The 27,915-nt window shown below is 36.2% G+C and overlaps 3 protein-coding genes, 1 long non-coding RNA gene and 1 other non-coding gene across 10 annotated transcripts; all 5 read left to right on the forward strand.

The window, feature by feature from the left end:
• On the forward strand, positions 3,531 to 3,603 carry TRNAA-AGC. The gene has a single exon. It is a non-coding gene; the product is annotated as a tRNA-Ala (tRNA).
• On the forward strand, positions 5,534 to 7,675 carry LOC109707059. Of its 2 annotated transcripts, none has more exons than XM_020228125.1 (2): positions 5,534 to 5,680; positions 6,988 to 7,675. In XM_020228125.1, the coding sequence occupies exon 2, from the start codon at positions 7,002 to 7,004 to the stop codon at positions 7,254 to 7,256; it is 255 nt and encodes an 84-aa protein (XP_020083714.1). In that variant the 5' UTR covers positions 5,534 to 5,680; positions 6,988 to 7,001; the 3' UTR covers positions 7,257 to 7,675. The 2 variants fall into 2 exon arrangements, with proteins under 2 accessions (XP_020083714.1, XP_020083715.1); XM_020228126.1 differs by having other exon boundaries at positions 5,547 to 5,750.
• LOC109707286 lies at positions 8,563 to 15,836 on the forward strand. Of its 3 annotated transcripts, XR_002215455.1 has the most exons (12): positions 8,563 to 9,873; positions 10,253 to 10,397; positions 10,523 to 10,578; positions 10,703 to 10,739; positions 10,829 to 10,930; positions 11,026 to 11,179; positions 11,295 to 11,373; positions 11,859 to 11,924; positions 12,020 to 12,115; positions 12,288 to 12,373; positions 12,461 to 12,536; positions 15,341 to 15,836. It is a non-coding gene; the product is annotated as an uncharacterized LOC109707286 (long non-coding RNA). The 3 variants fall into 3 exon arrangements; XR_002215454.1 differs by lacking the exon at positions 15,341 to 15,836 and having other exon boundaries at positions 12,461 to 13,493; XR_002215456.1 differs by lacking the exon at positions 15,341 to 15,836 and having other exon boundaries at positions 11,057 to 11,179; positions 12,461 to 13,493.
• Positions 16,495 to 21,563, forward strand: LOC109707493 (probable protein phosphatase 2C 26). Of its 2 annotated transcripts, XM_020228783.1 has the most exons (4): positions 16,504 to 18,702; positions 18,915 to 19,028; positions 19,251 to 19,515; positions 20,990 to 21,563. In XM_020228783.1, exons 1-4 carry the CDS (start codon positions 17,164 to 17,166, stop codon positions 21,112 to 21,114), a joined length of 2,043 nt encoding a protein of 680 aa, XP_020084372.1. In that variant the 5' UTR covers positions 16,504 to 17,163; the 3' UTR covers positions 21,115 to 21,563. The 2 variants fall into 2 exon arrangements, with proteins under 2 accessions (XP_020084373.1, XP_020084372.1); XM_020228784.1 differs by lacking the exon at positions 20,990 to 21,563 and having other exon boundaries at positions 16,495 to 18,702; positions 19,186 to 19,266.
• On the forward strand, positions 23,047 to 27,286 carry LOC109707494 (protein transport protein Sec61 subunit alpha-like). Of its 2 annotated transcripts, none has more exons than XM_020228785.1 (7): positions 23,047 to 23,193; positions 24,237 to 24,585; positions 24,915 to 25,142; positions 25,488 to 25,842; positions 25,928 to 26,052; positions 26,182 to 26,317; positions 26,676 to 27,286. In XM_020228785.1, exons 2-7 carry the CDS (start codon positions 24,242 to 24,244, stop codon positions 26,913 to 26,915), a joined length of 1,428 nt encoding a protein of 475 aa, XP_020084374.1. In that variant the 5' UTR covers positions 23,047 to 23,193; positions 24,237 to 24,241; the 3' UTR covers positions 26,916 to 27,286. The 2 variants fall into 2 exon arrangements, with proteins under 2 accessions (XP_020084374.1, XP_020084375.1); XM_020228786.1 differs by lacking the exon at positions 23,047 to 23,193 and adding an exon at positions 23,273 to 23,365.

Consider the following 27,915-nt stretch of genomic DNA (forward strand, 5'->3'; position numbering starts at 1 on the left):
ATATCTTAAAAATAAATGATTGGATCCTTCAATTTAAGATCGGAGTTATTGATCTTTATTTAGATAGTGAATAAAATTTTCTATCAAAAATTTAATCTATTTCGATTCTTTTTCACCGTTAAACTAGCAAATATCTCATACTGACCGTTAAAAATTATCAATTTTGTGAGCTTTTGATCGTAAGGTAAATGATATTGACAAATTATAAAATTTAATTTCTAAAAGTTTTAAATATTCTAGATAATGTTTAACGGTATGGATCGTCGATTCGGAAGTTCTATCATCGAAAACAACTTATGAGTACGAGGGCGATCGTACTCATAAGATTATAGTAGCTGGACTCTATATATATATATATATATATATATATATATATATATAGAATTGAGCTCGTATGCTTCTAAAGTATCAAGTTATTGGTGGCTTGTAGATTTTTAGCCATTGGATTAAGAGATATACGGTTAGGATGATGTGGACGCGCCTAGGGTTGAGTGATGGTTGGTTGAATAGTATAATCTAATGGTTGAAAATGATCTGAGGAGTAGATCTAACGGTAAAAATTTACAAGCACCAGTGCTTGGTGCTTTTACAAGCACCATAGCTGGACTATATATATAATATATAAGAGAGAGAGAGAGAGAAGAGAGAGAGAAAGAGAGAGAGAGAGAGAGTGTGGGCTGGTATGCTTATGGAAGCACGGAGTCCTTCCTGCTTCCAAGTTGTTTTTAATGTTCGGACTTTCGAATCGACGATCGGCTCCGTTAGAGTTGATCTAGAGTATTTGAAGTACTTAGAAAATAAATTTTGTGATTTTTTCGATATCATTTGCCTAGTGATCGAAGGGGCTCAAAATCAATAATTTAATGGCCGTGTGAGCTGGTTGCAAGTTTAACGGTGTAGAAATATCCAAATCACATGCAATTTTGATAGAAAATTATTTATACCATATAAAACAAATCAATATTGATCTAAAATTTTAATGTCATATCATCATATTTTGTAAGATTTTTTTTCAGCCGTTGATTTTGAGCCACTTCGATTAAGGTAAATGATATAGAAAATGTAAAATTTATTTTCTAGATACTTCAAATACTTTAGATCAAGTTTAACGGAGCGATCGTCGATTCGAAAGTCTGAATATCGAAAACAAAGTGGAAGCACGGAGTCCTCCGTGCTCCATAAGCATTCTAGCGCACTCATATCATATATATATATATATATATATATATATATATATATATATATATATATTATGTTGACATCGCCTGGAAAATCACTACAGGCCTTGTTGGAAATTGGAAATTTGGAATATGATTTCTATATCTGTTTCCATGGAAAAGTAAAAGGATAAATAAATAAATTTCATAATGGCCTCTCGGTCATTTTGAAGGTCATTTCGAAACAGGGGTTTGATTGAGACCTTTCAATTATAGATACATGTACATTACTTTCATCAACTAAATAGCGATTTTGTTATGGTTTTGTTCAATTTAATCATTTTAAACACCTTTTTAAGGTGACTGAATTGTGGATTTGATTAATTACAATTCAAAAGTTAATGAAGAAAAAGAAAAGTTCAGGCCTATAGTTGAGTGGTGTCCAAACTTTTTTGACCCCATGAAAAATTTACAATTTTGATCCTTGCCCGACCCGATTAGATCGAATCGGCGCGAGTTATGTCTGGGCCTTGATTGACATCTAAACTAATCGAATTACTTTTTTTTTTTAATCAAATTATATAAATTAAAGATTAATCGTAAATCACTATGATTAATCGTATTGAATACCCTTCTTAACATAAGAAGTTTAACCCGCTAACTTATTGGGTCGGAAGGGAGCCAAAACTCATCTCATGTTTGGTTTGTCTCTTTTTAACTCTGAAATTGAAATCGAAATGAACAAATCCGTTTGTCCGTATTTGGTATACGAGATTTTCATTCTGATTTCGATTCCCGGGTGAATGAGAATTTCTTCAATTATCTCTTTTTTCAATCCGGCCTAGAAAATCGGATTGAAAATTGAATCCGGACGGATTGGATTTGTTTGGATTAAATTTAACTTTTAAGCTTATTTTTAAAATTAAAATATAAGTTTAAGTTTAAAAATTATATTTATAAATTTAAATTTTAATTTAAACTTAAATTAAAAATTAAAATTCAATCAAGCATTCAAATCTAATTTATAAATTTGAATTTAAATTTAAAATCTAAAGTTTTATTCAAATTTATTTAAAATTTAAATTAAATTTATGGATTCAAATTGAAATTGAAATTATAATTTTAAGTTTAAATTTGAATAAATTGAAATTTAGTTTTATATTTTGAATTATCCGTTCAATTTCAAATTTTAATTTTTTTGAATAAATATATTTAAAATTTAGATATTATTTTAAAAAATTTTTATATATTTTTAGTATTTAAATTTTAGTTTGAATTTAAACTAATATATTATAAAGATAAAATTTAAATATTAATTTGATTACGTTTTTAATATCTATCTGAACCAAATACCAACAATGAGAATGGTTCATTCCGATTCTGATTCAGGTGGCGAACCAAACAGAATGAGATAATGAATTATTCCGATTTCATTTCCAACTTATTCTTATTTCAATTTCGATACCGATTCCGACTTCCAACCAAACACAACCAAAGTGACTACACAGTAATTTCTATTTCAACTGTTACCATTCAAATCTAATCAAATATTTTAATCTTATTAAAATTTGTAAATAATTATTATTCTTTTTGACCTTTTATGTAAAATAATTGTAGTATTTTTCATCTTATCTCCTCAACCCAACTGGTTTATACTAATATTGGCTAGTTGCAAAAAAATTTCTACACGCACTGATAATTAATTACATCTGCTTTGTCCTTTTTCATGAATAATCAAAGAGCAAAAATGTACGAATAGCCAGATAATACAACTTGGTCCTATACTTTATAATACAATAATATTAAGTACTTTAATTATATTGTCTACGAAAAAATGATTACTGAGCTTTTTCATAGTGGCAAAAAGCATATAACTTTAATTAAAAAGCGCCTTTTAATTCCACTTACAGTGAAAACCACCAAAATATGCCTTTTACTTTATAAGTTAAAAGGATATAATCATATAATGGTTGTTTTTTTCAATAGAAAAAAAATCAGAAATTAAAATATTTTGTATTTAGAACAAACAAGAATCAACTAGCAACATGATGAAAGTATAGAGACTAATCCATACGTTTATAAATAAATAAATAAATAAATAAGTTAGATTATGATATTACCACTTGCTTATTAATTCTCTACTATATTCCACCAGCTATTTGTGACATTTTTTTTGGGGGGGAATTAGTTCGGAAATAAGTAAAAAAATTGAAAGAGCTAACACTCACAGACTCACTAGTTCAAGATGAGGAATTTTCCTGTATTTCACACACATGACAAAAGCTATTGAACCCAAGAGCACATCCATTTGTTATAACATTAAACCAACTACATCAAATATTTTTGGTATCTTAAGAAGATTATAATGTATGTGGGGATGTAGCTCAGATGGTAGAGCGCTCGCTTAGCATGCGAGAGGTACGGGGATCGATACCCCGCATCTCCACATAAGGTTTAAAAATATTTTTTCTTAGTTCGAATCCTAATTAATTCACAATTTTAGCTAAGTTACGAAAGTTCGAATCCTAATTGATTCACATTTTTAGCTAAATTTATTTCTAAATGAAATAAACGAAACGGGTAGCGTGCTACTTATCTCTCAAAAAATAATATTACAGTAAAATCGTTCGAATGCAGAAAAATTTGATACATGATCACTAGCTTTACCTATTTTGGGGTCGAAAATGGGAACGATCTCTTTTACCATAGGCCAATGCAATAGGCCTCTTAACTGTGTATATATATATTTTTATTTACACCTTCTCGATCTTTGATTTTTTTTTTTTCGTTAAAATTATTTCTATCAATTCAATTAGTAATTTTGTTAGAATTTAATGGTAATTTGTTTTGATTTAACTGTTGTAAACACTTTTTTAATCGATAGAACGGTAAGTTTTTGTTAACTCAATAAGGTAAAGGGGCTGTTATTTAATGAATTTGTAATTCATTTTAGGAGAATAACTCAAATATAAATAATTAAAAATTGAGAAGGTGTCGAACTAATGAAAAAATGGCAGGTAAAGAATCCATGTCAAAATAGCTTGTAGTTGAGGGATCTCCGTACATATTTACCTTAAATTGTTTTAAAAAATTAAAATACGCTGGTGTTATTTTAAGAGAATAACTTAAAATATAAATAATTAAAAATTGAGAAGGTATCAAACTAATGAAAAAATGCAAGGTAAAGAAGCCATGTCAAAATAGCTTGTAGTTGAGGGATCTCCCTACATTTTTATCTCAAATTAAAAAAAAATAAAGGAAAACTTCAAATACCCCCTTGTGGTTTCGCACTTTCTTACTTTAGTATCCTGTGATTTAAAGTGTATCAAATTAGTACACTGTGATTTCACAATTTTTTACTTTAGTACCCTGTGGTTTAAAGTGTATCAAGTTAGTACCCTGCGGTTTCGCACTTTCTCACTTTAGTACCCTGTGGCAAAATATTTCATTAAATTATATACAAAAAAAATTTCAGATACCCTACCTAGGTTTATCGAATAAATTTTAGTACCCTTTAGCTTTAGCTTTGTCACTGATTTAGCGAAAAAAATATTCCGAAATGAATAATAAAAAGAAAAAAATAAAACCATACGGTACTAATTTGATACAAAAATAAAACCACAGAGTTTAACTTGATACACTTTAAACNTAAAAAAAAAAATAAAGGAAAACTTCAAATACCTCCTGTGGTTTCGCACTTTTTTACTTTAGTATTCTGTGCTTTAAAGTGTATCAGATTAGTACACTGTGATTTCACAATTTTTTACTTGAGTACCCTTTGGTTTAAAGTGTATCAAGTTAGTACCCTGCGGTTTTGCACTTTCTCACTTTAGTACCTTGTGGCAAAATATTTCGTTAAATTATATACAAAAAAATTTCAGATACCTTATCTAGGTTTATCGAAAAAATTTTAGTACCCTTTAGCTTTAGCTTTGTCACAGATTTAGCAAAAAAAATACCCCGAAAGGAATAATAAAAAGAAAAAAATGAAACTACACGGTACTAATTTGATACCAAAATGAAACCATAGAGTTTAACTTGATACACTTTAAACTATAGGGTACTAACTTGATACAAAAATAAAACCATAGAATACTAATTTGATACACTTTAAACCACATGATACTAAAATAAGAAAGTGCGAAACTACAGTGTACTAATTTAATTCATTTTAAAGTATATGATACTAAAATAAAAAAAGTGCGAAATCACGGGGTATTTGAAGTTTTCAAATTAGTATTCTATGGTTTTATTTTTGTATCAAGTTAGTAAAAAAAAAAAAAAAAAAAAAGAGTACGTGGCGTGTCCTTATCCAATTTTAGGAAAGGGGGAGGCGGGCCCGCCTGGTGCAGAGAGAAGAGAGAGAGAGAGAGAGAGAGAGAGAGAGAGATGAGACGTTGATTTATTAGGAAAAAGGTCAACGTAGCAATTCGATACACTTCCCCCTTTTCGTTCCATTCGATTCCATCCTCTCATAGCTCTCATCACCTCCCCCTCAAAAAATAAGAAGTAAAAAAAGAAAGGTTTGGTGATTCCTCTCCGATCTCCTCTAATTCGTTGTTCATATTCTCGGCGTTTTCATCAATTAATTTGGTACTTTTTTTCATTTTTCTTCCGATGCCATGTATGGACAGTGCCAATTTCTTGCTCCCAAACCCTAAATTCCTGTTTCTAGTTCTTAATTTGTGGCTGTAGATGTGGTGGTGGATTACTTCGTTTTTTTCCCCTCCTTATTGCTGCTGTGAGGTAGCATGGTGTCGCTTAGGGTTTGTTGGGATGATGAGAGATTGATTTGTTTCATGGGGTCATTGATTTAGTAAATTAGGGCATTTTGTCATTTTATAGTTTTTCTGTTTTGTACTTTGAGTAGAAATCGAAGTTACTTCTAGAAATAACGAGTGCTTGTTATTGTAGAGTAAGTAAGATTCTCTGCCTATATTTTTACCTTGGCTTGTGTAGAAATTGTGAATAATGAAGTTGAATAGGATTCTAAAACTCGATGAATCGAGGGAGGAGTCTTTTTGTTTAATCATCAGGAGATAGTTTTAATCGAAACAAATGTTAAGAAAAAAAAAAAAAAACGGAAGTGGGAATTCGTGCAATATCATACTTAGGGCAATCAATTGCAGATAAAGTTTGACCTGGAAGTGAGAGTTGAAAGCTCCCGGTTTAATTGTGCGAATTTGTAGCCTCTATATTTGTTTAAAGAATATATGGGAATTCTAGAGGCTTCTATATATTGTTAGTACCAGGCGAGAATGTTGTGTTAACTGGGGCTAGGTTTTGTTCACCGCAGGATGTAACTCCTTTGTGATTTATGATTAGTAAGGATAAAGCAGAGCAAAAGGGGAAGCGATTCTATAGAAAGCTCGGGACTGATATGCGTGCAAATAGTTTCTTGAAGTAAATGTGTATTAGTTCCTAACATTTTAAGTGTTCAATTATGAGGTCTGGGTATTGCTGCCATTTGTAAAAGAGCGACGCACAAGGCATAGCCACGCACAGACACGGGAAAAAAAAAAAAAAATCCATTGGAGTACATTTAATTATCACCGTTCTAGTTTGCTGTGAGCAGTTACGAACACAGAAAAGGATGTTTCTATTTTGGTTGATCACAAAAGAGTCATGTAACTGAAAGATAAATGAGTGTACATCTCATGGGTTTCTTTAATGATGTCTTTAGATTTATGTATGTTTTTGCTCAACTGATTAGAATCAGAACGAAATATAAATGTGTTTTTCCTCCATCAAGTTTCTTTTATTTTGCAATTCATGCATCTATCTTACCGTATTGTGGGAGTCTTTTCTAACTCTGGGTTGATGATTGCAGGCTTGTAAATTTCCATGGCGTCTACTGGACCTGCGACTGAGTTTGCTCAAGAAAGCACACGCAAGTCTTTAATAGCAATCTCACAATCTGTTCCAGGGAAGACCCTTAACTCGGACCAAACAGCAGTTAGCTCAACATACGCCAACTCGGTGGACAGTAACTGCAATGGAGGGAAAGAAGAATATAGATCGAAGCTGATCTCCATATCGTACACTCAATCTCCCGACGCTCAACCCTCGCCTTGTTCTTTGGAGAATATCGGCAGTTAGCCAATGAAACTTTTCTTCTGCTTTTGAAGATACTGTGATGCTATTGTTTCATATTGTGGTGGCTTGGATTTGATGCTTACTACTGTTTCATAATATGGTTTGTAAACTTAAACGCCTAGCAATGTGTACAGTTGAATTCCTTGCCTGGAGTGTTAGCTGACAGTAAGAAATATTCGGAGCCCCTTATTTCAAAATATCAGTCTTCTCCGATTGGCGAGACAAGTGACCCGATCAGAGTTGGGCCAACGAAATCGTCCATTGCGTGTCATCAGCTGGGTTTACGGCTGTTCTAATTTCCTGCTGATAAAACCTTGTTGTGTTTCTTTATCTTTTTTTTGCTTGTTGAAGATGGGGTTAAAGGGTGTTACACTCATAATAATGTGAAATATGCGAAGTACATGGCAGGAAAGGTTTTTTCGTTTTCGCTTTTCTATTTTAACGTTAATAAAGTCGATCCTCAAGAGTGGAATGAATGTTGGCCCTACTTTTGTGCTAGTGCACAGCAGAAGTGGAGCCAAAGAAGTGAAGCCAGACAAACTCGATGAATTTATATGTTTACTTGCAAAACGAAAGGCCAATTGTTTTTCAATTTTTTTTCGAAATCATTAATCTCAAAAGCTCGAGCCGTTAGAAATACATAATGAATTTACTTAGGCAGCGTTTGGTTAGGGGATAGGAATAGAAATAGGTCCTTATCTCCCCCTTTATATTTAAACGCTAATTTTTTATCCGAGAATAGTAGTTCTCAGTTATTTCCACCAACACCTCTATTTTCTATATAAAACTATCTAAAATTGGTCTTATTTTCGGGAACAACCCAATTTTTATCCAAACACTATTTTTCTTATCCCCATAGTTGTACCTATCCCTGGAATAACTAGTTCTTGCTTATATCGAAACCAAACGGTATCTTAAAGCGTATGGATATAATGTCTACGAATCTTGATTGAGACTCAACTTTATCAGTGTCACATTATTTTGAATATGACTCGACTCAATTTAGTCTCATGCCATTTTGAACGTGACTCGATCCAAATTAGCCTCTCATCAAGGGATAGGATATTGGCCCATTTAAGCTAACAGTTTTGACCAATACAACCACCCAAAACTGAAATCTCGAACAGAAGTGAAATGTGCTTTTCAAATTTTGATCACCAAGTATATATATTACAACGGTCGAATTACCTCTCGGAGTCGGTTTTGGATTTAAACTAAACCGGTTTCCAGCCGGTTGAATGGACCGTTGTAACCTCGGGGACTATATATACCAGGCCGATCCGATCCCCTTAACCCCTCAGCATATAAAAGCTACTCAGTGGTCTCCTCGGCGACGAAGCTCGTCGCCTATTCGGCGATGGAGGTGGTGGGAAATTACAAACCCTAAGCGAAAGATCACGATTATCCGTCCAAATCGAGGGATCCATCGACCCTTTTCCTTTGATCTCTCTCCTTTATCTTTTTAATTCTTCTTTTCTTGCATAGGATTTTGTCCACAGATCGGTTCTTCGTGTTCTCGATTGTGTAATTTTGTGATTTATTTGCTCGATTTCTTCTATGTTGATGTGTTTACTGCGTTTTTGATGAAAATGAGTTGCAATGCAGGATGTTGTGGTGTTCTTTTGATTCGTTTACGTTAAATTAATCGTATTAGTTTGAACGTAATCTTTGTAATTCTTCTTTTCTCGCGGAAGATATGTTCTCAGATCGGTTCTTACTGTACTTGGTTGTGTAATTTGTGATTCGTTTGCCCTATCTCTTCTACGTTTGCTGTTAATTGCGTCTTTTGATGTTGATAAGCTGCAATGTAGGATGTCGTTGTGTTTTCTTGATTTGTTTATATTAAAATAAATGCTCTTCTTCTTCTTCTTTTTATGGAATTGCATACATGTAATTGTGATGGATACGCTCTTGATTTTTCTTTGAGTTTTTGAATTTTGGGCAGTATAAAACTATGTGAATCACTTGTTGTGGAGGCAATTAGAAGTTCATGTGAGTGATTGTATTTCCCAAAAGGATTGATTCCAAAAGCAATGTTCTGCTAGTTCCTTCTATCATTTCGTGACTGTAGATCCATTGAGATTAAATATTATACTTAGGGTCCGTTTGGTTCGCGGTTTGTATATTTCCATAATCCTTCATATTTTCTATTAAAAATATTCAAATTATTATCATTCAACTCTAACTGGGTAGTAGTTAAAGGTGTTAGTGAAGAAGTAAATCATTGTAGATTCCTTGATGGTAGGAATACTAGATTATCATGAGTTAGGAGGTGGGAATCACTATTAATCCACTAATAAAAATATACTAGTTCTTAACAACCTCCCAACACAAGTTGTTTGATACGTTAGTAACAAATTTGTCGTTTCAAGTATAGAATATACAACATTTCTAGAATGTTACAAACTTTGAACCAAACAGCCCCTTGAGATTTTATCAAGAATAAGAAGATCGCACTAGGGAACACAATGTGTCGTGGCTATATACTTTATGTATAATTACGAAATATCATCAAGATTCTTTTACTTTGCTCCTTATGGATGCTTTTTATGTTTTATAATGGACAGAAACTCTGAGGACTATTATGTTAAGAGAATATGACAGATGTCCCTTGTGAAAGGTCATTTCTTCATTCCTTTTTAGTGGGACATACTAATTTCCAAAAATCGGTTCATCTTCTACTTTGCTTTTTTTCCTTTTGATCATTTTAGCTCCAATCAGAATAAAAATCTTTCATTCGTTTGGAAGAAGATGTCAATAGTTGATGATTATGTGAATAATTTGTGGAGTAATGAACTAAGGAGGGTTCTCCTTGTCCTCTTTAATATCTCAAAAGATCTAAACACAGAAAATTCTTGTCCAAGGATTCATAAATGAGTGAGTTATGCTAACATAAATGATGGATTTCTTGCCATTCTGTTTAGAAAGCAATGTTTCTTTGTTGTTTAACAGTCTTGAAATTTTTATAGTCAAAATAAATAATCTTGTTTTTGGTGTAGGTAGGGCAAAAAGATTGACTGTTGATGCTGCAATTGTGTTTGTTTGCCATGGGAACAATGCCCATTTTTCTCTTAGCGTCATGGTGAAAATTGATGCTTTGAGAAGATTGGGACAAAATGAGAGAAGAGAGGAGAAAAATAGGATGTAAAATCATTTTCTCTTGTCTGCATTGAAATTTTAAAGTTTCTTTTCAACTTAATGGCATAGATAATAAACTCATGCATATTTTTTTTTTTGTCTTTGCAATTTCAACAAACAATGTCAAGTAGTGCTGTTGATAGAGGCTTTCATGTCTCTTCAGGTCTGCACCCCAGATAAAGCGTATGTATGTTTCCTGCCTCGCGATGTTTTCTTTTGGTTTCATGTTGTATGCGCTTATCTTCATTGTTTTTATTTTTTGTGCTTTCTGCATGCTTATTTTGTGGCTTTATCGGACATCATATTGGTAGATTTCTCCACTGTCATTCCCTTGATGAAAATGAAATGGTCAGCAATGATGTTATCTTTTTTTATTTTCTTGGTGACTTTTGAAACATTTGTAAAACGGTAATCGGTTAAGAGTTATTCTGGTGCAGCTCTTCATTATTATGATTTTCCCCATATGTTGCTTGCGTAACATACAACTATGCTTAGGAGGTTATGCCGCAAACTTATTAACATGAAAGAAGCCACAACTGGTATGATCCACTTTTTTTGAATATCTATATATTTTCTACTTTTTAGTGCCTTACTTTTAGGTATATCTTTGACTTATTTTGCCATGTTGTCCAAGTGATGTAACACTCATGCAAACCTGATTCTAGTTAATGACAAGTTCCTAGGATCAACATTTGTCACCACCTTCCATGGCCTTCATATGGGAGGAATAAAACTTGCCATTCTTTGTCCTGCAGTCTATGTGGGACAGTTTGGTGGACCTTACACCTGTAAGTAATGTTTATTATCTCTTTATATTTTGCAAGTTTCATCAGTTCTAATATCACAATATGAAAACATAGGATTTGTATTAATCTCTCATATGTACTTGGTTAACATTCTCAGATGCACTAGTGAGTGCTGGCATGTGATGGCCGAGTGTTGGGAACTTCTATTGAGGGACTAAAGTATTAACTTATTATAGGTAATCTCTTTCTCTGTACAGTAATAATTTGCATATACGAATTCTTGTCGCTGTTGTTGGGCCTAATTCTAACCTCACATTCTCTCATACATGCTACAGGATTAGAAAGATTAATTCTACAAATTTCAGTTCTCATGTAATGCATTCTCCACTAGCTCTCTTTTTGATAATGCAATCTTGTTAGTTATCAGCTATACAACTTTATTTTACAGTTTGTATAGTGATTATAGCTCCATTATACAAGGAGAACCACTAACAGTTCAATGGTTCACTAATGGCGATATATTCCGTGAGCTAGACATTGTCAATTTTATGACCTTCAAGAATCAATTTTCAACTACTAACAACGGACTGTTCCAATATTCTCCACAGACACTCAAGCTTTTTTAAAATATGTGCAATTTTTGTACTATGCTGTTTTTTATAGTATTTAAATGAATTTATAGTAATAAACTTGATCATAGTAAAGTTGTGCATGTTCACAGAATTGCAGCTAAACCATTTTGTGCAGAAGCGTCGCAGAAGCCTTCCTTGAGTCTTCTTTTTTGCAGGTCCGTGTTTTTGTGCTTCCTTGATGGCAACTTCTAGTTATAGAAGTGAATCAATTTCCCTTTATACTTCGCAATTTAGTGGGGTGCTTCTATAGGTGTCATGTTCTTCAGTGAGGGGGACTAATCAATCAATTAGGCAAATTTAAGGGCTGGATTGGCTTTGCTAGAGCTTTTTTATCAGTGCTATTTAGGTGAGTTGTTTGAAGTATATTTTTTACTAAAATGTGCTATATCACATCCTAGAAATAGTCTGAGCATATGCTTGGAATTAGAACTTTTGCTTTCATGTGCCCCACATGCTCATTCCAAATTTCAATCATAGTTGTTACACTCCTGGCTCATACTTTTCTGAAACTGTATCAGAAGCTGGATCAAACAGGTATTAAGACCGCCTGCTGGATAGATCATGTCTGAGATAAGCATGCGAATCTCTTAACTTTTGCAAGGAGGTACATAGTTATGTTACCGTTTAGTTATAAATGTAGATAATATATCCTGAGCTCAGTTATTTATGACTTTCACATCTATTTTTTCAGCTGGAGATTTGAAGCTCTATCCGTCTTCGTCAGAGGCTGTTCTCTGTCCAAGGATAGCGTGCTGGATTATCTTAAGGTTAGTCAATGTTTTAACTTAAATAATTGATCCTCAGCTTATCTGCTTAGTTATTTTAATGACTCTCATATTCTATGGATTTGCAGTTTAATTGGTTAATAAATTAAGGCATAATTGCTCACCATTAGTTAGGCGTTTTTTGGATTTGAATTTTAATTTGTTAATAAGTTAGGGAAATTCGTTTATTTGAAGGGAAACCAAGAGTGAACGTATTTGGAAGTAAAAAAAAAAAAAAAAAAACTACCACCCTAGCAGCGAGTCTAACTATCGCCGGTTTCTGAAATTTTGTGGTATTGATCGCAGAGTGTAGCATAGACATTAGATAACTATGATATAGATATCAGTATGAGACGGGCATCATTAATTCATTGTTGCATTTAAGTTTCGTATGCAATGTAGGCTCCAACATGAAAATGAAGTTGGAAAATGATATGTGAACGGTCACTGGGTTGCTGTGAAATTTAAGTTTTGTAGAAACTGAACTTCGGGAATTTAGCACATGACAAATTTTTCGAAGTAGGTACAGATAAAGCGGTCACTAAAAAAGGTGGGAAAGGAAATTTGCTCCTTTTTTTTGTCATTACCTTTTCTGAACACTTGTCTGAACATTTGCCAAATTAACATTCTTTTTCAAGGAACACGCACTAGTATTACTTCATGCATCTTCTTACCTACGTATGAAATTAGATCACATTTAGTCTTAAGGTTTGAAGAGTAAACCACGGAATGTGGTTCAGAGCATCCAAAAGATGTTTCTATATTGCATATAATCTTTTGAAACTTTCTTTTTTTTTTTTTTCGTATAAATCAATTAGTCAAAACAATTAGAAATCATTGATTATAGTTGTACTATAGCTGGTGCTGACAGATGGGTTTTCAGTAGTTAAGTTTTTTTGCCATTTTGGATTACATTGAATTATTTATGTTTTCGTTTTAGTTGTGGTTCCGTTTCGTATTTACGTGTCTTGCAAAAGCATCTTCTTTTTATTATATATTTTTAAAAAATGCTTTGAATCTCTCTAAAAGAGTATCATTTTTATAGACTATTGATGATTTATGTTATATTCTCAAACTACGGGTATCAACCAATTAAGCACCTCTGCTATATTATATTGTTCAATGCATTAATAATATATAAATATGACATTTTAAAAGACCCATAATAGAACTCTATTTTTCATTCTCGGACTAATATTAGCTGGACTAGACTAGTTTATAGAGTATTGAGATTTGAAGCAAGTCGTGTTTCCTTCATAAAGAAGTACTTGATTTTTGGAGTCTTCAATCTGTATCTATTATTTTAGATTAGGAGACCAGCAAAAGTCCAAGATTCCCCAATCCCTGATAGTAGTCCAATATAATAGATTGGACCTTTTGGCAAACGTTTCTGGTGGGATGCGGACAAAAGTAGCATTGTTCCCATTTGCACACCTCCTATATCAAAATCCCCTCCCTGAGAGAAATTATTTCCTGCACCAGGTGTACATGTACATTTCATGTGCTATACTAAATGCAATGACACTTCAAAATTAATTTTAAGAATTAACTTGTTAGATGTATTTTACTATACATAAAAAAAATAAGTTTTAGATATTGATTTCTTATGGGTGTAAATTATAGATCCTTTAAATTGTGTAAACTGCATCTGTCTTATTAAAGTTTATATTAAAATATTGATTATTATTAAAAATAAAAATTGGGTACGATGAATCAGGCGTTCCGATACGCCGGATGCAGGCCATAATTTCTCCAATTTAGTAGGCCCCCACACTTTCCTGCCCGGTCAACCCCTTTGACTCTGACGCTGCCTCGTCGGACCCACGCCTCTTGCCTCCCCTCCTTCCCTTGCCTCCTCATTTCCTTTTCAATGGAGTGTGACTCTATTATGGCCACACTAGAATCCACCAAAAGCTATTAAGAACCGGGTACTACTAACTATAATGGTGTAAAAACCAATGACCAATGTTATCTCTACACATATTCATTGGGTATAAATTTTATAGTTTACTAATTTATCTTTATTAATCTTATCAATTATTTTAATACGGAAAATTAAAAAATGTTAATTTTTTGGATTGAAAAAGTGTACGATTTATACTTTACTGTTTGGTATACAAGTCGCTTTTTTCTACTATTGTTTGCGTACCAATAATTTCAATTTCCACATCTTATTACTAGGGTGTATATTTTACATTTATCCATCTAAAAATTTATATATTTAAAAATTTTAATATTGAAAGATAAATTAATAAGATTGGTGAATGATAAAATAAAATATTTACACCATATTTAGGTCTGTGTATGTAGCAGTGCTTTTACTTGATTCGGGTACATTCTCAGGACAAGTGGTATCATTGTGAGTCACTTGAGCCTATTTTTCTTTGTAGGGGCCTATTTGCCTATAAACTAATGTTTTGTAATTGGTTGGGGTGTTGGAGAGCAGGTGTCGTACGTTTTAGACTTTGCTTGCATGTGATGTGAGAGAGAGAGAGCGCGAGCGCTCCATGAGAGTCGAGTTCCGAGTTTATTGTCGTTTCCCCCGCTCGTTTCCCGGAATTTAACCTTACCCTCGGAAACGAAGCGTAAGTACAGAGGAAACAACGGAAACGGATTTCGGAAGACGCGGCCCTATCCTATTATGCGTGTCTGAAACCCGAATTTGACTTGCAGAGAGGCTGTTGGAATCCAATGCGACCCCATATCGTGTAGTTGTTGTTGTTCACGTGAAACGGGTTGGGAGCCGTTTCGTAAATTTGTTTTCAAGTTTTGAGGGCGCCAAGTACGTTTTCTTTTATTTCTTTCAGACGTAGGTGGAGGGAGGGAAACATTTTTCATGCGGCACGCGAAAAGAACGAGATGGTGATCTTCTGTGCAACGGCCACGTACTACACTGTTACACTCTTAAGATTGGTAGTATCCAATTTTTGAGATTAGATAGCAGTGTTTAAATTACTATATGAGATTATGCACTCTAGAGAATCATGGGCTTCATATATCGCCGAGAGAAACATATTATCTTTTCATTTTTTTTTTTTTGAACTGAAATATTATCAATAGCATCAAGTTTTTGATGCTATTGGATAAAAAAATATACGATTAAGATGATAATGGACCCTTTAGGGTTGAATAAGTTATTGATTGAATTGTATAATCTAACGGGTAAAAATAAACAAAGGGTTAAATTTAACGGTGGAAAACTCGGTAGCACCAAGCGCTTAGTGTTATCGATAATATCACAGCCGGACTTTTCTTTCTTATCTATTTTTATAGTGTCGATCTTATTAATTATTAAAATATATTTATACTTAAAATATGAAAATTTATATAAGTTTGTTACCATATTAATAATATTTAGAAATTTCATATTAATAATCTTTAGAAATTATTGAGAGAGAAAGGTAGCATATTATCTGCTTTGATTATTTTTTTCAAAAATAAATTTAAATTTCAATTATTAAATTTTTGGAAAAACTTCAAATATTCCTTCTGTGGTTTTGCACTTCTCACTTTAGTACCATATGGTTTAAAGGGTATCAAGTTAGTATCATGTGGTTTTGCACTTTCTCACTTTAGTACCATGTGGTTTAATATTTCGTTAAATTATATACAAAATACTTCAGATCTCTACTTAAGTTTATCGAATATTCATTTTAGTACCCTTTAGTTTTAACTTTGTCACTGATTTAACGAAAAAAAAATCTCAAAATAGATAATAAAAAGAGAAAAATTAAACCACAAGTTACTAACTTGATACAAAAATAAAATCACAGAGTACTAACTTGATACACTTTAAACCATATAGTACTAAAGTGAGAAAGTGTGAAACCATATGGTACTAATTTGATATGTTTTAAACTATAAGGTACTAAAGTAAAAAGTACGAAACCACAGAGGGAGAGTTTTTTTAAAGTTTTTTCTAAATTTTTTTGTCACTTGCGATTTGAGACAGTAGGTAATCTTAAGAAATTTTTTTGTGAGAGATTATTGCATTATAGTTGCAATTGGCATCATTCCTCTTGCGTGAGATTGGCATGATGCGAGTCACAAGTACAGTTGAGTTGGGACCACGTGTCATCCTATGGTTCGTGACATGCAACTTGTTACACTGAAGAGATGTGGGGATGCGTTCACACGTGCCGTAGGGGTGCCGGTAGGTTAGCTGGCCCGCCCCCATCTTCTATTCTCCGATTCTCCGCTCTCGCCGCAAATTACGAAACAGCCCCTCAACTCGGATGCCATTTTCGTAGATTTCTCGGGATCCAGGGGCGTAGGGGAGAGACAACGTTGACCTGTGTATCTGTCTCTGCCACGTCACCAAATTGCGCCAGGTCATCGTGTAATGAAGTGACACAACTCGGTTACACCGAAGAATTTCTCAGCCGAGCAGAAAACCAGCGGACAAAGCTCAAACAGTCAACACTCTCTTTTCCTCTTTTCTACCAAATATTAATTTTTTTTATCATCACCAAAAAAAGCACAAAAGAGAGAAAGAGAGAGAGAGAGAGAGAGAGAGAGAGAGAAGAATTTGAATAAATAACAAATAAAAACGTCGATCGAGGAGCGAACGCGCGGAGGAGGAGGAAGAAGAAGAGGAAGAGCTTTGTAAAGAGGAGAGGATTCAAATGCGATGGGGAGCGGCGCATCCCGCCTCTTCTCGTGCGTGAGGCCCTCAGGGGGCGGCGTCGGAGGCGGGGACGGGGCCGCGGCAGGGTTCGACCCCGGGCCCCTCGACGAGACCCTCGGCCACTCCTTCTGCTACGTGCGCTCCTCCTCCCCGGCGCACTCCCGCTCCTCCTCCGCCTCCTCCTGCACCGGCGGCGGCGGCGGCGGCGGCGGAGGGGGAGGCTCCGCCGCGGTGGAGACGGCCTTCAAGACCATCTCCGGCGCCTCCGTGTCCGCCAACTCCTCCGCCACCCTCCCCGTCTACGGCTCCGGAGCCTCCGCCGCCGCGTCCTCAGGGTTCCGGAGCTCCTCCTCCTTCTCTGCCCTCCCCCTCCAGCTCGCCGCCGCCTCCGGGCCGCTCGATCGCGGCTTCTTCCTCTCCGGCCCGATCGAGCGGGGGGCCCTCTCGGGCCCCCTCGACCAAGTCCCCTTCTCCGGCCCGATCGTAAAGAAGAAGCGCCGGGGCCTCCCGCGAAGGCTTCGGAAGCCCTCGCTCTTCGGGCGGAGCCTCTCCGAGAAGAACCGCCCCTGGGTCGTCCCCCTCCGGAGCTTCAACGGCCGCAAGGGCGATCTCCCCGACGCCGCCGCCGCCGACTGCTCCGCCGCGGCGGAGGGCAGCGTCCAGTGGGCCCACGGCAAGGCCGGCGAGGATCGTGTCCACATCGTCGTGTCGGAGGAGCACCGCTGGCTCTTCGTCGGGATCTACGACGGCTTCAACGGTCCCGAGGCCCCCGATTTCCTCGTCGCCAACCTCTACCGCTCCGTCTTCGATGAGCTCCGTGGCCTCTTCTGGGCGGAAGACGAAGAGGAGCCGCTACCTCAGGAATCGAGCTTCGAGAAGGACGAGCGTCGTACCAGAGGGAGCGTTCTAGAAGATTCTAGAGTCGTCTCCAAGCCCCTGTGGCAGTTCCTCGCCGATGGGGATGGCGATGCGGAGCTCGATTTCTCCGGATCGGGTCGGTTTGCTTTCTCCCTCTCCAAGCTTCGGTACGGCATCGGGAGCTGGAGGAAGGACGGCCGGAAGGTGCGGCTCCCGCGGTGGATATACGCCTCCGACGACAAGGCCAAGGAATCCAGCAGGGTTGTGGCCGATCGCGGCAGCAGCGGCGGCAGTCGGCGGCGGAAGGCAGCGCCTGCAGTGGCGGACCACGGGCTGGTTCTCGGAGCCCTGGCTCGAGCCCTGGAGACCACAGAGCTCGCCTTCTTGGAGATGACAGACCGGGCAATGGACTGCAATCCGGAGATGGCGCTCATGGGCTCATGCCTGCTCGTCGCACTGATGCGCGACGACGACGTGTACGTCATGAACGTTGGTGACAGCCGCGCCATCGTGGCTCAGCGCAGGGATTGGGGTAGTGTCGATAGGCAAATGGATGATGGCGGGTTTGGATGTAACGATGGGGGTCGTAACTGCGATGTTGAGATCGACGAGGCGTCGAGGAGAGAAGCGACGGAGTTGGGGGCGCTGCAGCTGTCAACAGATCACAGCACAAGCATCAAAGAGGTAACGAGTTCATCTGAGTAAGATTATGGCATTATCCTCCTGTCAGATCATTTTATAGAGAGATTCTATCTCATGATCGCAAACATTCCAATGGTATGTCATACAAAAAAATCAGAACGTTATGTCAATGAATATTAGCTTTTGCATATTATGACCTTATATCTAGCTCTTGTGAAGATATTAATTCGTAATATGCATTTGGGCTTCTGAAGGAGGTGCTCAGGATTAAGAGAGAGCACCCTGATGATGATCAATGCATTGTCAATGAAAGAGTGAAGGGACGGCTAAAGGTCACCCGCGCATTTGGGGCTGGGTATCTCAAACAGGTTAATGTCCTATAGTTTTTTTTTTTTTTTTTTTAATGCTTCTTTCTGTAGGACATTCTCAACCTTCTTTTCCTGCATTAAACTAATAATGATCTTGTTCGATTTGACCACCCATATAGTTGGTCTTTTTTCGCCCTCATTCTTTAACCTTCTCTAGCTATTCACATTTTTAACCATCCAAAGTATGAGGACGGACTGACTAGATGTTAATGTCGCCCGCAGCCGAAGTGGAATGATGGATTGTTAGAAATGTTTCGGAATGAGTTTGTTGGAACGGCGCCTTACATAACTTGCACGCCCTCCCTTCGCCACTATAAGCTGCGCCCAAATGATCAGTTTTTGGTCCTATCTTCTGATGGATTATATCAGTATTTGAGCAATAAGGAAGTTGTTTTACATGTCGAAAATTTCATGGAGAGGTTCCCAGATGGAGACCCTGCACAAAGTCTAATTGAGGAGCTGCTTTTTCGTGCAGCTCAGAAAGCTGGTAAGCTTTTCTTCTTTCTTTCTTTCTTTTAGTAAGTTCCTGACTGTTTAGAAACATTGTTTACTGGTCATCTGCTTGACGGTGGTTCGGACGTAGGGAAGGGTTTCCTTCCATAGTCTCATCAAGTAAATGATTCAAATAGACTTATTTGAACAAAATCTCTGGGATTAATCCTTTGAGGATCTTGTTCATGAAGTGCGTGGTAGTGTGTCGCTTGCTTATGTGATCATAATTAGCAGCTCCCTTTCCTTTGTGTAAAGTTAGAAAGATTTCTTTTTCTAAATATGATTAGGCATGTAACAAATAGGAATTTTGAAAAGCATACGTCTATCTGGGTTTTATGCGTTTCATTGCCTTGGACCATATGTGTATTAGTCCGAAAACCGGTTGTTATCTTGCTCAAGGGCTTTGGTGGTGAACTTTCTTGGGAAAGGATGAATATGAAAAATGATATCTTCTTTAATGAACTTATGGGGCCTGTTTATTGGTTGCGCATAAGTCGGCTTGGGTTGGTTTATTTTATGGATAACTTTTTAGTTGTACATGTCCTGGAAGTTTTGCTGCTTTTTATAGATGGCTTTGCCCCTGTAGTGCATATACTGAAGTGCTTTTAAGCTTCCAGTGCCCTACTAAGTGTTGAATATTAGTGAGGTGAAATGGGCTATTGCCTTAACATTCTCCTTGTCTTTTGAGACCCTGGGTTAAGGGTTAATGGATTGCAATAACTTTCCAACTCTTTGCTCTACTTTCGGTGTGTAATCTGTGAGCTCGGATGTCATTGTATTGGAGGAATGAAAGATGAAACCACGTATGGTGCGCGGTACCGTGTATACATGCATCACAGATTCACGGGTGATCGAAGGCATTTGGTGAATTCCACAATTGTCATTCCATCCAATGTAGTCAAGTGATTGTTGGAGGTGCTGTTGTAACTTTGGCGTTCATGCGCATGCATGTAAAAGCATTGCATTGAGATGCTTCCGCAGACACGCATTCCTTACTGCGCCATGCTGTGATTTGCAGAGCTATTCACTTAAACAATGAAGGACCTTACATTGACTGACTATTCTCAATTACAGGTATGGACTTCTTTGAACTACTGGACATACCTCAAGGGGACCGACGGAAGTACCATGNTGTGTAATCTGTGAGCTCGGATGTCATTGTATTGGAGGAATGAAAGATGAAACCACGTATGGTGCGCGGTACCGTGTATACATGCATCACAGATTCACAGGTGATCGGAGGCATTTGGTGAATTCCACAATTGTCATTCCATCCAATGTAGTCAAGTGATTGTTGGCGTTCATGAGATGCTTCCGCAGACACGCATTCCTTACTGCGCCATGCTGTGATTTGCAGAGCTATTCACTTAAACAAGCCCTAATAAGCAACACCTGGTTAGAACAGGGACCATTCATGCAATTTTACCCTTCTGAAGGACCTTACATTGACTGACTATTCTCAATTACAGGTATGGACTTCTTTGAACTACTGGACATACCTCAAGGGGACCGACGGAAGTACCATGATGATGTTACAGTTATGGTTATTTCACTTGAAGGGAGAATTTGGAAGTCCTCTGGGAAATACGTTTGATGTGCCCGAAAACTTAGAACGGCTCATATACTGTTTTGTGATACACAAAAGCCCGCGGCGTATAGCTGATGCAAACATGTTGAGAAAATATGGCAAATGCGGAACTTGGCTTCTATTGTCGAAGAGGTAATTGAAATGTGCAATGATTCAGGACGCAGCTTTGTTTTCTACAAAAGATCACATACAAAAAAGCCTTTGTTCGGAATTGAAAAGATTATTTGTGGACTGGGGATAAAAGATGGAAAATATTTCGATAAGCAGTGGATAATGGGGGATGCTCAGCATCAAGTGCTGTGGCAAATATTTTTTCTTTTCTATTGGGGGAACATTCTTACAAACATCTAAAAATTTTCCAATTTCTTGTAGGAAATGAGCCTTGTAATATGTTGCAGTTGCTCCAGTTGAGAGACTTATAAAAGATACAAAAAAATTGTTCAGTTTTTTTTTATGTCATTTTAAATAGAATTGTCGATGCATTAGGAGATTATTAAGATTTAGGGTTAATTTTATACAGGTCCTTACAAATATAATGAATTACAAATATATTTCCACAAAGTTCAACTTTTATATATTGTTTTTATAAAAGTCATAATATTTTCAAATATGTTTTCCTGATTTGTTATCGTTAAAATACTATTTATTTTTAAAATAAAATAATTTTTTTGGCATCACAAATATATTCTTTCAAAAGTTTTAATTATTAATTTATAGAGAGATAGAAAAGTCAATTCATCTCATTAACTAACTAGAATTAAATATTTTATTTATGGTTAATAAATTTTTTTTGACGAATTCTAACGATAGGAATATATTTAAAAATAATAGATTTTTTTGCAGAAATAATATATGAAAGTTAAATTTTATTAAAATATATTTGTAATTTATTATGTTTGTAGGGATTTATATATAAAATTAATCCTAAGATTTATAGGGTCCTGGACTATATCTGTTGATATACCGTGGGTGATTGTGGTACACAGAAGGGATTAAAAAACAGGAGTGTTGAAGGAAGGTCTTTTTTTTTTCTTTTTTTTCTTTTGAGAAAATGTAGCGCGCTAACTGTTTCAGTCATTAAAAGAGTGAATTGAAGGAAGATATTGTTTTTGCAATAGTACTGGTACAGGTCACCCGTCGAAACTGTCGTTGTTATGGCTTATGTGGAATGGTTTTTTTTTTTCAATGGAAAATGTTAGATGTGTAGTCCAAAAAAGGATGTATGATTTATATTTCATCATTTTAGGATTCATAGAGATTTTTATATTTTTAATATTTATGCAAAAATTGATGAGATATAACAATTAACATTTGGATGAGAGATGCAAAACATACATACTCATTTAAAGTGCACAGTTAGCAATGATCTTTTAAATATTATTGCCATTTCCATTCAGATTTTTATTCATAATTTGAACCAAAAATACCCCTTTAGTTCCTAGTAAATAAATTTTTAAAATTCATAATTTTATCTATGTAATAAAGTATACAACTTATTTAAAATATAGACCATTTGAATTAAGACTACATAACTTTCAATTTTTTGATTTTACTGCCCCACCTTTAATTTGGTTGATTTGTATTAGTTGATAATATTTTGACTCAAAAATTTAAACTAATTATTTATTGTAATAAGCCTACAGTTATGAAAGTTATATGAAATATACTAACAAAATTCATGAAGATAAATAACACACTAAAATTTAAAATCAAACTAATTCAAATTAAATAAATTTTAAAAAATAAATAATGAAATCGGGATAATAAGTTACCTAAGTTTTTACATTTTATTGATGTTTAGACAGTGTGGATAAAATCTGATACGTTGCATATGTCACGCGTTACACCCCGTCCTTCCCCGAGGCCCACGAGGTAATGAAACCAACAAATAAGAGGGCATTAATTAATATAACAAATTCCAAAAATTACCAAATCCACTCCCTCATTTCGAACTAATTAAATTAAAATAATAATAAAAGCGAAATAGGGTTTTTCGTGCCGCTCCCTCTCCTCGACCCTCTCCTCGACCTCTCTCCTCCGCCGCCCCTTAATCCCCCTCGTTGGGGCCCTAGATCGTCGATTCGCGTATGTGATTCTCCTCCTTATGCCCTAAATCGTGTTTAATTTGGATCTGAATCTATTTCTTTTTTCTTTTGCTAGATTCGATCCGATCTCGTGATTTGTCGCTGATTTTGACCTAAAATTTCTTGTACGATCTTCTCGATTGGATCGGCTAATCGGTTGTTGAGGAACTTAGGTTTACGTCGTTATTGTTGGACGATTCTCTTGATAATGCTGTCAATTTGCTGACTTCTTTGGAGAGTTTGATGTTTTCATTGGGAAGAATTATGTGATTGTTATGATTTCTTGTTTGTAGTTGTTCTGATAATACGTGAAAGGTAGATTTTATTACCTGTGCCCATGATCTCAACCAAATAGATTCTGGATTTTTTAGAAGATGCATAAATTGCATTACGAATCTTCAACCCTCTAAGGAAAATTTTTGACTTGCTCCTTGACCTCTCTAAGGCCTCGTTTGGTATTGTTGCTTCATCTTTTTCTGGTCCACGACTTTGTAATAGGCTCACAGGGTGAACTGGGTTACTGTGGGGATTTTGTTGGTGCCTTTTAGGACAATGCTGACATTCAATCTCAAATGACCTGAACCTGATCAATTGTCAACCCTGGCTTTAATATTCTTGCTTGGGATTTGATATCATCATGTTTAAAAGTCAGTAATCGATGATTCGATGTACATACTAAATGTGTCCTATTTGATGTCATCTCTGAAAACCCTAGGAAAGAAGATTGGAAGAAACTTTAAGTATATAAACTGTTAATATTTATCCGCTAGGCTCTTCTTTATAGAACTGTTTTTCTTTGTTTCATTTGAAAAATGAAGTTCCAATTTCTTAAATTTTGGCTTTTATCCATCCTTCTGCTGAGTAGAAAATATTTCTGAATCTTGAAAATTAAATCTCCTAGGGAAGTAGTTTTACGACGGTGGAAACTGCATGTCAAGTTTTCAGAGTGTGCTTTTCTCTTGAAGCTTTATTAAGCAATACTTTTTCCCATTCTGAGTATCTATACACTAATTCATGGTTATCGGTGCTTTTTCCCTGTTTCAGGAAAAATGGCTGGAGGTTTCAGAGTACTCCACCTAGTTAGACCTTTTCTGGCATTCTTGCCTGAAGTTCAAAGTGCAGATCGAAGAATTCCATTCAGGGAAAAAGTGATTTACACAGTGATCTCGCTTTTCATCTTTCTGGTCTGCAGTCAGCTTCCTTTATATGGCATACACTCAACTACGGGAGCAGATCCTTTTTATTGGATGCGTGTTATTCTTGCATCCAACCGTGGAACTGTCATGGAGCTGGGTATCACTCCGATTGTAACATCTGGACTGGTGATGCAACTGTTGGTCGGGTCAAAGATCATCGAAGTTGACAACAGTGTGCGTGAGGATCGTGCTCTGCTGTAAGTGTTGCTTGCCAAACATTTTGCCATATATTTTAGAATGCAGCCGAAATGTTAATATTGCAACTAGAAATTTCTCTAATGACTGGCATGTCTGTTAGAAGTGTCCTACTTTCTGAAAATCTTCTCAGCATAGTTTTAAATCTATGTCTTATTCTTTTCGTTGTTACTATCTGCCTTGGAACCTCTTTCGGTGATGGTAGTAACTTTTGTTCCTTGATTGTTTTAGTGTTAATATGATGGTGCGGAACAATTGGTATATAAAAAATTAAAAACCAATTTTTCTGTGCATATGCGATGTTAGTTATTGCTTTGTGTATATTTTTCAGAAATGGTGCGCAAAAATTACTGGGCATCTTGATTGCCATTGGGGAGGCTGTTGCATATGTTCTATCTGGAATGTATGGCAGTGTCAGCCAACTAGGAACTGGGAATGCTATTCTTATTATACTTCAACTCTTCGTTGCTGGCATCATTGTCATTTGCCTTGATGAGCTTCTCCAGAAAGGATATGGCTTAGGATCTGGTATCTCCTTGTTCATTGCCACTAACATCTGGTAAATATTTGAAATTTTCTCATTCTTGTCTCCATCATATAGTATGGTTTATTCGCTTATATACCGCTGTCAATATGCTAAATTACCTGTGCAAAGCTGGTAACTGTATGTCTATCCATATCATGAGTTTGCCCCTGCCGCCGCATCTAAAAAGAAAAACTGTCTCTACATCTAGACCCCTGGCAGGTGCATGAAAGCAAATAAAATGGTTTCAGGGAGATGCGTGCAAATATTAACTTTACAGGAGTACTTATACAATTTCGCACATCTGCGGCAGTATAGATGCTAAAATCCGGACAAGACTGATACTTATTTTTCATTTTTTTCATTTTTTTTGTAATACAGTGAAAATATCATTTGGAAGGCATTTAGTCCCACAACCATCAACAGTGGGCGTGGTGCTGAATTTGAGGGTTCTGTTATCGCCCTATTCCATCTTCTTATAACTCGGTCAGATAAAGTTCGAGCCCTTCGTGAGGCTTTCTACCGCCAAAACCTTCCAAATGTGACAAATTTACTTGCTACAGTTCTGGTTTTCCTTATTGTTATCTACTTCCAAGGTTTTCGTGTTGTGTTACCTGTGAGATCCAAGAATGCCCGTGGACAGCAAGGCTCTTACCCGATTAAGCTGTTTTACACTTCCAATATGCCCATCATTTTGCAGTCTGCATTGGTTTCTAACCTATATTTCATTTCTCAGGTACCATAACACTATATCCTGCTAATCAGGGACTATACTAATCTTGTTCTAAAGCAAAAGTATTGCATTGTCGTATTTGTTGCAGTTGCTATACAGGAAATACAGTGGCAATTTCTTAGTAAATCTTCTGGGCAAATGGAAGGACTCCGAGTATTCTGGTCAATCTATTCCGGTTGGAGGTCTTGCTTACTACATAACAGCCCCATCTAGGTGATTTGCCAGTTCAACAGTTCAACCTCTCTATGATAATTTCGTTTTCCTTTATCCTGATTTTTTTTTTAAATTATTTCCAGTAATTTTTTTGCGTAATGTTGTCATCTTTGGCATCGTGCCACGCAGCTTGGCTGATATGACCGCAAATCCGTTTCATGCATTATTCTATATAATCTTCATGCTGTCAGCATGTGCACTTTTCTCGAAGACTTGGATAGAAGTCTCTGGATCATCAGCAAGAGATGTGGCAAAGCAGCTTAAGGTATAAATGTTATATTACCCTAGATCTTGGGTTATGTCTCCTTAAGTTTTCCGAGTTGTTTTCTTCAATACTTTTTTTTATATCTTATGAGGTTTTGAGAAGTTGCTTTTAAGTGATCGATGGCTTTTGCAAGACAACAGAGGACAATGTGGTTTGGACCGAAAATTTTAGTTTCCCTGCTTTATCAAGCTTCTAATAAGTTCAAGTTTCACTTGCTTTATCAACATCAAAACTGACTTGTTCTGTATATAGCCAACCAAAGGAAGAACCTAATTGTGTTTAATTGTGAGTTTGCGAGTGCAACATTAATTCCCCAAATTTTTAGTCCCATGTTCTAATTTTTAGTTACACTCTATAGGAACAACAAATGGTGATGCCAGGTCACCGGGAGTCGAACCTGCAGAAGGAGCTGAACAGGTACATTCCCACTGCCGCCGCTTTTGGTGGCATGTGCATTGGGGCATTGACCGTACTTGCTGATTTCATGGGCGCTATTGGTTCTGGCACCGGTATTCTACTTGCCGTGACCATCATCTATCAGTACTTTGAGACCTTTGAGAAGGAGAAAGCAAGTGAACTCGGCTTCTTTGGCTTCTAATGGTCACAGGCTGTTGTTTTGGGGGAGGGCTTAAGATGTCAAGCCTTCAGCGGCTTTGCTAAAGCTGATATAGAAAGAGATTTTTTTTTGTCTTAACAGTTCTTCTCCTTTTGAAGTAACTCACCGTTTTGCAAATCTTTTCTCGAGAAATATAGAGTATTTCCATAGTTAAACAGTACACTGTTAAAGTTATGATCATTGTATAACATTTTTTACTACCTTTTCTTCTTCCTGTGGTTGAGATTAGTTACCTTTTTTTGTATTTTACTTTTATAATTAGAATTAGCAGGAAGAAGTTTCTGTGTTGGTTGTAGGCTTGTACTCTTATGTTTACTGCATTTTTTAAACTAGCTAAACGGTTGATTGATTCATACTTCAATGCGAGCAAAATCATATTCGATGGCTTTAATAACTTTCGCTATGTTCTAAATTTATGTTCCTATTTGCCTCTCATATAATAATTTCTGTTCCTCCATATTATTCGCACCACGAATGTGTTTGAATATTTAGTGATGCATCTTTGGACTGGTAAGCTACTGTGCAACTCGGGTTGACAACAGAAGGGTTCATACTGGGCTTGATTTGGTGTGATTTGGTGTGACAGCGCTACGAACTTTAGATGGCTAAAGATACAGGATTTTTCTGACGGGGGACTAGTATGAAGTTTAGATCCCTAGTACTATTCACAAGTAGGATAAATACAAATAATGATTTTCTAATTGTTCATTTGGTCTGGCAATATATACATTTGTAATTGAAATTCTGTATGCTTGTGTAGCCACTTGTACCCATGAAGTTGATGCAGTTGATATTAGTATTCTTATTCTTCTTACTGAGATAAATAGTTTTCAAGAGCTTGAGACAAGAAATCCCTTTGTAGCTTGTTCTTACTGACATTAAGTTGATATAGTAATCGCTCCCGTTTAATTGGCCTTGGTTAATTGGTTTAGGGTTTAGGGTTTAAGAGTTTAAAATATAAAGTATCATTAGTGTCCTTTGT

This window comes from Ananas comosus, linkage group 3, assembly GCF_001540865.1.
Source record: "Ananas comosus cultivar F153 linkage group 3, ASM154086v1, whole genome shotgun sequence".
Lineage (NCBI taxonomy): Eukaryota > Viridiplantae > Streptophyta > Magnoliopsida > Poales > Bromeliaceae > Ananas > Ananas comosus.

Bases quoted from the DNA above. Each gene is read 5' to 3' on its own strand.
- LOC109707059 (XM_020228125.1), top strand. From the start codon at position 7,002: ATGGCGTCTACTGGACCTGCGACTGAGTTTGCTCAAGAAAGCACACGC.
- LOC109707494 (XM_020228785.1), top strand. From the start codon at position 24,242: ATGGCTGGAGGTTTCAGAGTACTCCACCTAGTTAGACCTTTTCTGGCA. The intron at 25,143-25,487 runs GTAAATATTTGA...TTTGTAATACAG, and splicing joins TTCATTGCCACTAACATCTG to TGAAAATATCATTTGGAAGG. The intron at 25,843-25,927 runs GTACCATAACAC...TATTTGTTGCAG, and splicing joins ACCTATATTTCATTTCTCAG to TTGCTATACAGGAAATACAG.
- LOC109707493 (XM_020228783.1), top strand. From the start codon at position 17,164: ATGGGGAGCGGCGCATCCCGCCTCTTCTCGTGCGTGAGGCCCTCAGGG. The intron at 19,029-19,250 runs GTTAATGTCCTA...TGTCGCCCGCAG, and splicing joins GGGCTGGGTATCTCAAACAG to CCGAAGTGGAATGATGGATT. The intron at 19,516-20,989 runs GTAAGCTTTTCT...TCTCAATTACAG, and splicing joins TCGTGCAGCTCAGAAAGCTG to GTATGGACTTCTTTGAACTA.